Below are 11,638 nucleotides of genomic sequence, written 5' to 3' on the forward strand. Positions count from 1 at the left end.
GAAAAAAAATCACATACCTTATTGTTATTAAAAAAGTGATTTGGCTGAAAAGAAAATAGAACTGGTTTTTTATAATCAGGTGGATGCTTTCGATGAATTCCATCTGCTTTGTATTGTAACATTCGACCAGTTTTATTCACCATCCAATAAGGACTATGAAATGCCACAACTATCTGACCAGTATTGTAAGTCACATGGATAGCAATATCTAAATCAGTCTTTTCTATTTCTGTAACACAGGTAAAATTGATGAAACTAATGTCTTCTTGATTAGGTTTTATATCATATTCACTTTTCCAATCGTGGTTAAGATAGTCAAGTAATTTTAAATGTAGCCTGGCTTTATCCAATTGTATAGTACAAATCTGGGCTGAATGTCCTTCATTTAGAGTAAAAACTGAATTGTCAATTCCCTGTAATAAAAAATACAAAAAATTTTAAAATGTTTCAGAATAATATGCCCCCCAAATTTTATTTAATTAGTCCAAATGCTATATACACAATGGTTTGAAATACCTGTCAGAAAATGTTATAAGTGTTATATTCATAAGTTCTAATTCTGTCAACTGTGGAAACCTTTGTAAAATATTTAATCTGAGATTTGAGTTATTTTATTTGTAAAATGCTCTAAATGACTTACTTCAAAGGACGATTATAAGGATTCTATTAAACAATATAATGTGTGATTCCACTAGAAATTTTAAAACACCATAATTACTAAAACAAAAAAATCATATCCACTAATGATTTTAGTTTTGAAAACTACAAAATAATGAAAATTATAGGAGAAAACTATAAAATAAGCAATCACTACTACTTCCCATTCTTAATTTTTAACAGTCTCTGTTTATCCACTTCCAATCACTGCTTATATTACATCTTATGTAACTCTCAAAACTATTCATTTCTCTCTGCCCACACTTTTATTATCTTAGTTCATGTCATCATGACTTCTTAGTGTAAGAGTCTCCTGGCCACTCTTGTCTCCTTTAGTCTCTTCTCCATACCATAGCTAAACTGTCTTTCTAAAAACTGATTATATCCTTTGAAAACTAGCAGACAGAATGTGATAGTTAAATGCATCAGATTAAAAGTTCTATGAAAATGGAAATGTAAATAATGCATCCGAGTATCTCCCGTTTTTCTAGCATCTCTATCTTTGCTCTTCCTATAATCATAGGAATCTCTTCATCTCAGATTTTAAATTAAAGTAAAAATAATGAGTTCTTGATTCTTTACATACTAAATAATATTCCACAGAATAACAATGGTGGTCACAGTGCTAAAGTGGTAAATAAATGGCAACCATGTGTCTGTTAGGCACTGTGATAAATCATCTAATTTGATTTTTCCCTATATCTCAACTATGCAAGTTTTATTACTATTCGTATTTTTTAAACTAGGATAAAAGATTCAGAAAAGCAATAATGCCTGCTTAAGAACATACAGCTAGCTAGCAAGTGACAAAGCTGTGATGCAATCTCTAATATATCTGAGAGCAAAGTGCAAATTCTTAACTACTATGAAAATCTGTCATATGGAAAAACAGATATTTTAAAACTATAAATATCTTAACTTTTTCACCCAAAAAAAGATGCATCAGAAAAGTATAAACATATAGTAATTCCCAAAGTAAAATAAATCTATAATTAATAGATGACAATGAAGAACTACCTTCTTTCATTTGATAAGCATGGCAAATAGAATATTTACATACAATCTTAAGATGGAGAAATTCCTATGTTATAAAAACAGGAGGGAACCAGACTTAATCTGTTAAAATAAATAAGTGTGTAAGAGAAAAAAATTTTAGGCCGGGCGGGCACGGTGGCTCACGCCTGTAATCCTAGCACTTGGGGAGGCCGAGGAGGATGAATCATTCAAGGTCAGGAGTTCGAAAAATTTTATAGGGTATACAAGCCTTTAAGAAGATCAGCAATAAAGGAATATAATATAATGTAGTAGGCATTTTTGTGTGTTCAAGTCTTGTACTTGAATGTTATTTCAATACTAATTCTATACTTGTTGCAAAAGAATATCCACTCTCTTTACTAGTACTCTAATTTTTATTAGAACTAAAACACTTTTTATTGTTCAAAATGTTAAATAACTATTAAAATAAAACTACAAAATAAAATACAGGAAGGCACTAAAAAAAAATCCCACAATACCTCTGTATAATAAGCAATTTTGTAAGGAAGAAGATTTCGGAGTAGGATAGGTGGCCATAAATGTATTATGTATGGTAAGTCCCAGCCATCTTCTGAATACACTGATAGAGATGTTAAATTATCTTTTTCTGGGACAATATTAATGAGAAATGATTTCTTAGAAGGGTTTATAGATCGACATTTCTTCTTTAGAAGAGCTCCATCATTTTTTATAATTTCTTCAAAGTCAATTCCTTCACTCATTTGATAGTCCTTATCTTCTGGTTTCAGAAAAAGGAATGATCTGCATAAAAGATTAAATAATACACTTTAAAATGCTTTAAAAGAAGACATTAAATTAGATGAACTTATATGCTTTAGAATAAAATTCCCCCCTTTTATGATACTATAATAAAGTTTTATATTTTCATATACTTTTTAGATATAGGTAAGATAGATAAATAGTTATCTTAAGTTTCTGGAAGCTAATCAAGTTACTTGGCTTTTAAGAGGAAAGTATTTTTCTTACAAACTTACTATCTTAAAAGTATATTTACAAGATAATTCGTTTCTTGTAAAAAATACATAATCATATCAGTCATATATGCAAAGCAAACCACATATAATCATCTGTGACTTGTACAGTTAACTGAAAGAAGTCGGCTTTCCTAGATATGTGGGCCTAAAAGGAATTACATGTCACAACTGAATTCATGAACTTAAAAATATTTCTACTGAAAAAATAATCACTAGCTTTCCAAAGTTAATCAAATGAAAGCTATTCAACAGATACTTAACTTTATTAAAATGTGGGCCATAGCTGCAGAGAAGTGGTTTTAAGAAAACGGTGACAAAATCATTGGGTGTCACATATGATTAGTCTTTATATTTGAATATCACATTCTTTGTTTACAATTCAGCATTTTAGAGTTAATAATTTTTTAACCTAAGCTGTGTCCAAGAATAAAAATTTAAGAAATATTTTTATTTTGTAAAACTAATTAGCCATAATTGTGACACTCTCCCTTACAGATGAATAACTGTCAAAACTATCTCCAACTCTTATTTTTGTAAGCTGTAGTCCAAAAATGATAAATACGTACTATATATTTCTGTAATGTTTCATGGCATCTTAAATTTGCTAAATGAACACAATCATCCACACCTACTTCTCTGTGTGTCCTTTTCTGGTGACTTTTAGCTACTGGTACTCTGGATTTTAAAATAAGATGAGACTCTTCCTTCTTCCCTGGCCCACACATATATTTATTTCTCAAATCAGTTATTATATTTTGCCTATTCTACTTCTATATTCTCTCTATAATTTTCATTCTCCTTTCCATTTTTACTTCCAACACTCAAAGATTAAAAACTTGTTTTTCTTCAAATTAAATTAATGATGATACACTCATCCAGTTACCAAAACATGTATTAGATTCATTATGTACCAATGAGAAGGCAAATCTGAAAATACACGAGTAAGTAAGATATTTTTTACTTTCAAGGAGATCACAACCAGATGGGAAATGTAATGTTAAGAGATAACTATTGTATTGTGAAAGGTAATCAAAATCCACATGTATAAAGTAGGCTGAGGGCATGAAAGTGTGATTAGCTCTTTCTAGACAGACCACAGGCTGTTTTACAGTGGTGATAATTTTCCCAAAAAGCTGTGTTCTGCAGAGAAGGCTTGAGTTAAGAAATATAAAAGGTTAAAGGAAAGTTCAAGTAATGAATGAAGACAAAGAAAAGAAAGATAACCAATGGCAAGAGGTTCTAAATGAGAGGAGATGGTAGGACACATGATCTTAGAAGAAAGTCAAATATCCTGAGATAATTTTAATTTTTTCTTACAATACTTTATAACAAGTTTTACCTAATTAAATATTTAAGATTAATGTAGTACATATTTCTAGTTATATTACAACTATATCCCTGAAAATTTAGCAGATAAATATGTAGATAAAAAGACAAAATACTGTTTTCTAAAGGAATTTCAAAAAAATTCTATTATAAACCTTTGAAAAGTAAAAATATCTTCATAATAGTGTATATAAACCCAGAAACCACCAATCATGATCTATTAGACATTTTTAAGACTCATAAAAATATATAATTATGGTTATGATGATTATATTGCAGTCAAGTAGTAATTATAGTTCCTAGTGAAAGCATAATTTACATAGTATAAATTAAATGCATTAAATAATTTGTTTTTAAAAAGAACAACCTAAGTGCCCTGAAACTTAAATAAGTTAGATGAGATATTAGTAGGGTGGATTTGATCAAAGTTATCCATACAGATTAAGAAACTAAAAATTTTATAAGAGACCTTATAGCAAATAAAATAATAAAGAAAAAAATCACCGGTAAGATGGCAATGGTATGTTGAATTCATTTTCAGGTGAAGCAGTTCCCAATAAGGTATCCCCTTCATAAACAGAGAGTGGGACTGAAAAGTGATTTCTAATCTGTGAAAGAAAAACAAATAATACTTAAAATCATTAATCTAAAACTATAAAGACATTTTAAAAATATGTCCATTTAAATATCCTAACAAAGCAGTTATCAGGCAATATTCATCTTGCTTATATAAATTACAAAAGAAACAAATACATAATTATTTACCCTAAAAAATATAAGGAAAGTTTCCATAATTTTATAGAAAAGAAATATCAAAACAAAACCTTAAATATCCTAGAGGAGAATAAGATAATATCTTCTTGGTTTTGGGATAGGGACTAATTTGTTTAGAGAAATGTTTTTGTTTAGACAAAAATAAAAAAAATTCATAGGAAAACATATATCAAAATTTTAAATATTTAAATGAAAAAAATGAATAATAAGTCACAGGCAGGGAAATATCTGTAATATATTTAACAACCAGTTTATAACCAATATACACATAAAAATCCTGAAAATCATTAAGAAAGCTGCAGTTAAGAGGAAAACAGGAATATTAATAGAATATAAACAGGTGATTCTGTTTTCCACAGAATAGAAAAACTGAATGACTAATAAACAGAAGAAAAGATACTCAAAGTTTCTAGTAATCAAGAAAATACAAATTAAAATCATAGGATATCTTTTCATACCAACAAACTACAAAAAAATTGAGTCTTCTAATGTTGAAAATGTTTTGAACAGGAATTCTCATATATTGCTGTAGAATGTAAATTGATAAAATAACTGTGGAGGATAATTACACAAAAACTTAATAAAAATGAAAATGCCTCTTAGCGATTTTGCTCCTAATTACATATTGAGAGAAAGTTACACATGTACATTCATTTTCACTGCATTCATTCAAGACAGTCATGTTCACTACAGCGCTGATTTTATTATGAAAAAAAGAAAATGAAACAACCTCAAGAACAGAGAAACAATTTTCTTCAAATTGATATATTCATGTAGCAGACACTAAAATAAAGATCTGTTAGGTATCAGGCCAGGCGCAGTGGCTCACGCCTGTAATCCTAGCACTCTGGGAGGCCAAGGCAGGCGGATTGTTCAAGGTCAGGAGTTTGAAACCAGCCCGAGAAAGAGCGAGACTCCGTCTCTACTATAAATAGAAAGAAATTAATTGGACAACTAATATATATAGAAAAAATTAGCCAATCATGGTGGCGCATGCCTGTAGTCCCAGCTACTCAGGAGGCTGAGGAAGCAGGATTGCTTGAGCCCAGGAGTTAGAGGTTGCTATAAGCTAGGCTGACACCACAGCACTCACTCTAGCCTGGGCAACAAACGGAGACTGTCTCAAAAAAAAAGATGTTAGGTATCAATATGATTATATGTCAAAAATAATATATGAAATCAATAATAGCAAAATAAGGTGAGCAGTATAACAGTTATGTAAGACACCAAAAATAAAACAAGTATATATGTTATGGACACATGTAACAGTTTTAAAAACATGGGACTAGAAATACATATACCATGTCACCCAATTGATATTACCTCTAGGAAGAAGGAAGGAGGGAATGTGGACTAGCAGGGAAGCAAAATAGCTAACTTCAATTTCGTATATATCTTATATGTTTTTAATTTGAGGTGAAAATTTTAAAAGGTTAACATTTGTTAAATTCTGTGGTATGGGTAAAGAAGTCCATATTATAATAAACTTCTCAAAATAAAAAATAGAATTGAATAATGTTTCTTAATAAGGAAATCCATATCAAACCAATAACTAATGTTCAGAGCATTCAACAAGATATTATTTATAAGTTTTATAATCATATTTTTTCTGATTATAAATATAATTTCAAATAACTATCACACTCAATTTATTACTGATATATTAATAAATGGAGCCTATTAGGACATACATGCTTTTTAACAGTGACTGGAATGTGAGTTTAGTTACCACAGTTTGATTCTGCTTCCTTTGTTTTCCCTGTCAAATTTAGTGTAGAAAAAGTTGGATGGAAGTGGGGAATAAACTAGTGATTTGAAATTTGGAGACAAAGAGGACACAGAAAAGGAGAGCAACTATCTATCTATCTATATAAAAGCAGCTCTATCCTTTTTTTTTTTTTTAGAGACAAGAGTCTTGTTTTTTGTTGCCCAGGCTAGAGTGAGTACCGTGGCGTTAGCCTAGCTCACAGCAACCTCAAACTCCTGGGCTCAGGCAATCCTTCTGCCTCAGCCTCCTGAGTAGCTGGGACTACAGGCACGCGCCACCATGTCTGGCTAATTTTTTTTTTCTATATATATTAGTTGTCCAATTAATTTCTTTCTATTTATAGTAGAGGCAGGGTCTCGCTCTTGCTCAGGTGGGTTTCGAACTCCTGACCTTGAGCAATCCGCCTGCCTTGGCCTCCCAGAGTGCTAGGATTACAGGTGTGAGCCACTGTGCCCAGCCAAAAGCAGCTCTATCCTGTTGGGACAATTCCTAAAGTTAATGACCACACAAGTGCAACGTAATATTAGAACGAACATGGATGTTAAAGTGAAACAAATCTGAGATAAATTCTGGCACTGCTGCTGACTAGCTGTGTGATCTCGGGCAAATTTTATTTTTAATAATACTATTTTTCTTGACTACTCAAAGTAATGAATTCATATACATGCATTCCTCATTTTATCATGCTTTTGCTTTATTGTGCTTTGCAGGTATTTTGCATTTTTTAATACATTGTAAGTCTGTGGCAACCCTGCATCAAGTAAGTCTACCGGCATCGTTTTTTTAACAGCATGTGCTCACTCCATGTCTCTGTGTCAGAGTTTGGTTATTCTCTCAATATTTAAAACTTTTTCATTATCATAATATCTGTTATGGTGATCTGTGATCTTACCCATATATGAAAATGAAATTAATCAATAATTATATGTTCTCACTGTCCACCAATCGAACCTCTCTCAACTCTCTCCCCCTCTCCTTAGGCTTCGCTATTCCCTGAGATACAAGAATATTGAAATTAGGCCAATTAATAACCCTACAATGGCCTCTAAGTGTTCAAGTAAAAGGAAGAGTTGCTCTTTAAATCAGAAGCTAGAAAAGATTAAGCTAGTAAGTAAGGCACATCAAAAGCTTAGACAAGCTGAAAGGTAGGCTGGCCTCTTGCATCAATTAACCAAGTTGTGAATACAAAAAAAAATTTCTTGATGGAAATTAGAAGCGTTACTCCAATGAACACACAGACAATAAGAAAACAAAACAGGCTTATTGCTGATATAGAGAAAGTTTTAGTGGTCTGGAGAGATCAAACCAGTGACAAAATTCCCTAAAGCCAAAGCTAATTGAAAGCAAGACCCTAACTCAATTCTGTGAAGGCTGACAGAAGTGAGGAAGCCACAGAAGAAAAGCTGGAAACTAGCAGAGGGTGGTTCATGAGGTTTAAAGAAAGAACATAACATAAAAGGGAAAGTGAAGCACCAAATGCTGATGCAGAAGCTGCAGCAAGTTATCCAGAAGTTTTAGCTTAGATCACTGATGGAGGTGGCTGCTACACTAAAAAACAGATTTTTGATGTAGACAAAACAGCCTTCTATTGGAAGAAGATGGAATCTAGGAATTTCAAAGTTACAGAGAAACTGATGCCTGGCTTCAAAGTTTCTAAAAACAAGCTGATTCTCCTGCTAGAGATTAATGCAATTGGTAACTCGAAGTTCAAGCCAATACTCCATTTCAAAAATCCTAAGGCCCTTAAGAAGTATGCTAAATCTACTCTACCTGTGCTCTATAAATAGAACAACAAAACCTGGATGACAGAACATTTGTTTACAGAATAGTTTACTGATGATCTCAAGCCCACTGTGGAGACACTGCTCAGAAAAAAAGATCCCTTTCAAATATTACTGCTCATTGACAATGCACCCGGTCACCCAAGAGCTCTGATGGAGATGTATGAGGAGATTAATGTTTTCACACCTGCTAACACAACATCCACTCTGAAGCCTGTGGATCAAGGAATAATTTTGACTTTCAAGTCTTACTAAAGAAATACATTTTGTAAGGCTAAAGCTGCCATAGATAGTGTAGTTCCTCTGATGGACATAGGCAAAGTAAACTGAAAACTCTCTGGAAAAAATCTGCCATTCTAGATGCCATTTAGAACATTTGTGATTTGTGGGAGGAGATTAAAATATTGGTGGGTGGAAGGGTTGTGAAAAAAATCAATATTAACAGGAGTTTGGAAGAAGTTGATTTTAACTGTCATGAATGACTTTGGTGATTATTCCTAAAATCTTTTACTTATCTATAAACATACAAAAACTCTGTATTTTGTAAAACAAGACAACAAGTTCTTTATATGCTGTTTTGTGACCTTCTGAAGTGAATGTTTTGACATCTACGCCATTAAGAGTTTTTTCCAATTTGCAGTACCTCTGCAGAGTATTTAGCTAATCTGGCAAAGACATGCAGCTTATCTCTAACTTTTAACCCTTTGCACTCGGATGACGAGTGTGACTCGACACGGTTAGCAAAAATCATAGAGATTAAAATTACTCTTTGAATGTATCAATAATTTGAAATATAAAAAATCCAAATAAATAAATGTGTATGAAAAGAAACTCCAGTTTTTATTCTACTGCTGCACTTTGTAAAATCTGGGGTATTTAAAAAATTAAATCCTGAGTAGAACAAAGGAATCGAGAAAAAAGCAAGTGAGTGAAAAGGGTTAAAGATACTGAAAACTATGAATAATATCTTGGAGATCTCAATTGGTTTGTCTGTCATGAGGGATAGTAGGTAAATTAAAGCCAACAAAATGTTACAAGTAGCTAACAGACTTGTTTTAAATAAATCAAAGTCTCCTTAAGGTCACTACTCAAAAAAATATAACATTTGAGTCAGTCATGCTTTCCTAGAAATACTAAGTAAAAACATATCTTGGTCAAGTTATTTAACTTCTTAGGGCTTTAATTTGCTCACACATAAGACAGAATCAATATTATACCCATAATTTCTGTAAAGATTAAATGAGAGAAGGTATGAAAAGTTATCTCATCCAATGAGTAGCATATAACAGGAGGCAAAAAGATAATATTATTCTGTTTAATATATATTATCAGAGAAACCTCCAAATACTTAAATTTCTCTTTGGGATGGATAATAACAAATTATTTAGTAAAATTATTTTTTTTACTATAATCTTTCTATATGTTACCAAAATCTTAGTATTTTAAAAAAATTATACAAATTTATGAAATATGCTAGAACTAAGAATTTGATAAATGGATAATCTAAACTGTACTATATGGATAATCTAAACTGTACTATATTTTTAATTCTAGAAAAAGTGTTTGCTCTACATATTTGAAGCAATAGAAATATTTTCATTTCTAAAATTGTTCCTATGAGAAACTAAAAATTAATGTTTAACTATATAATCAAGCAACAAAATAAACAAGATTAATGAATGCAGCTGATAGTTACCCTTTAAAATAGTTAATTATAAATCACAAATAAAAAAAGAAGGAATTTCTTTTTCAGCCATGCTAGAGTAACAAGGACTAGACATACCTTCCTACCCTTAACAACTAGAAAGTAGGAAAACAAACAGCAAACACATTAAACAATAGATTTTAGGAAAAAAATCCAAAAAACAAAAAAACAAGGTAAGTCTTATGACCACCCAGTTTGCTGCCTGGAAAGTTTCAGTCTGCTATGTGAGGAGAGGGAAGCCAACAAGTAGAAGAGATAGATGTGAAAATTTGGGGAGAGGCAAAATTCACAGCACATTATACTAGAGAGGTGAACCCTACATGGAGAGGCTAAGTAGTACAGACAAGGAATTCCTGAGAATTAAGACAGTGTTCCTTGAGTACTGACCAGCACATGTGTATACTAAAGTTCACCTAAAGATCCACCTAAAAGAAGGAGGCAGAACAACCTGATGCTAACACATACAGTGGTTCCTTTTCCCATCAGCCAAAGTGTTAAAACCTTTTTGAGTAGAGAGGGTATTAAGTACTAGTGAGGCAAAAATATCCTAAAGTAAAGGACATATATAGGAAACAATATCCAATAAGGTAAAATTGTAGGCATCTAATAAAAAATTACCAGGCATACTAAAAAGTGACACACATGATAGAATGAGTAGACAAGTACACAAGGTTTTGGGGGATGATAAAAAAAAAAGAATTACTACACAAGGACATTAAAACATTTATTATAACTATATTCAATGTGTTCAAAAAGTTAGAGGAAAGATTAAGAATGTTAAAAAAAGACAGTGGAAAATATGAAAACAAAAGTCCATACTGAACATCTAGAGAAAAATACATCAGATGGGATTAACAGCAGATTTGCCACTGAAAAAGAAAAGTGACATGACAAAAAAAATCCTAAAAAAACAAAACAAAAAAAAAAACCCAAGCCAATTTTATCCAAATTTTTAATAAAAATTTTTAACCTGATTCTCAAATTTTGGAAATGAAAAAGACCTAGAATCCTTTGGAAAAAATCCACACAGAAATAAATGAATGTCAATCTTTACCTCACACCATATACAAAGATTGACTCAAAGTGGATATGTGGTATATCCATATAAAATTAGGTCATTAAATATGAAATGTCTGATTTTGAATCAAAAGTGTAGTTTTACTGTATCTCAAACAAGAAGCAGTACAATTAATCAAAGTATGTGTCTAAACTATCAACACAGTTTTGCTGTCTTAACAGTAGCTTGCTTATGCCAGGAGTGAAGAAGCCTGGAGAGCTGGTGGCAATGAAATCGCAAAAGGCATTTTCCATAGCTTGTTGAGAATTGAATATTTTTCCTTGCAAGAATTGGTCCAAAGCCTGGAGGAAGTGGTATTTGGTTGGTGCAAGGTCTGGTGAATATGGTGTATGACAGACTTTCCAAGTCCAGCCTCTGTAGTTTGAACAGCATTGTTTGTGCGACATGTTGTTTTACAAGAGGATTGTCCTGTCTCTATTGACCAATCTCGGTTGCTTAATCATAAGCATCTTCCTTATTTCACCCAGTTGGTTACAGTAGACATCCACTGTAATCAATTGACCACGTTTCATGAAGCCG

The 11,638-nt window shown here is 31.8% G+C and overlaps 1 protein-coding gene across 3 annotated transcripts in view; it reads right to left on the reverse strand.

The window, feature by feature from the left end:
- VPS13A (vacuolar protein sorting 13 homolog A) overlaps nt 1-11,638 on the reverse strand; it is a 221,528-nt gene that overhangs the window by 72,174 nt on the left and 137,716 nt on the right. For all 3 annotated transcript variants that reach the window (XM_020289260.2, XM_012759772.3, XM_012759771.3), the window contains exons 46-48: nt 4,518-4,621; nt 2,172-2,454; nt 18-413 (exon numbers count right to left, since the gene is read on the reverse strand). In XM_020289260.2, coding sequence (XP_020144849.2) covers nt 18-413; nt 2,172-2,454; nt 4,518-4,621 — 783 coding nt within the window. The remainder of the gene's footprint in view (nt 1-17; nt 414-2,171; nt 2,455-4,517; nt 4,622-11,638) is intronic.

The sequence above is a fragment of the Microcebus murinus genome, chromosome 12 (genome assembly GCF_040939455.1).
Source record: "Microcebus murinus isolate Inina chromosome 12, M.murinus_Inina_mat1.0, whole genome shotgun sequence".
NCBI lineage: Eukaryota > Metazoa > Chordata > Mammalia > Primates > Cheirogaleidae > Microcebus > Microcebus murinus.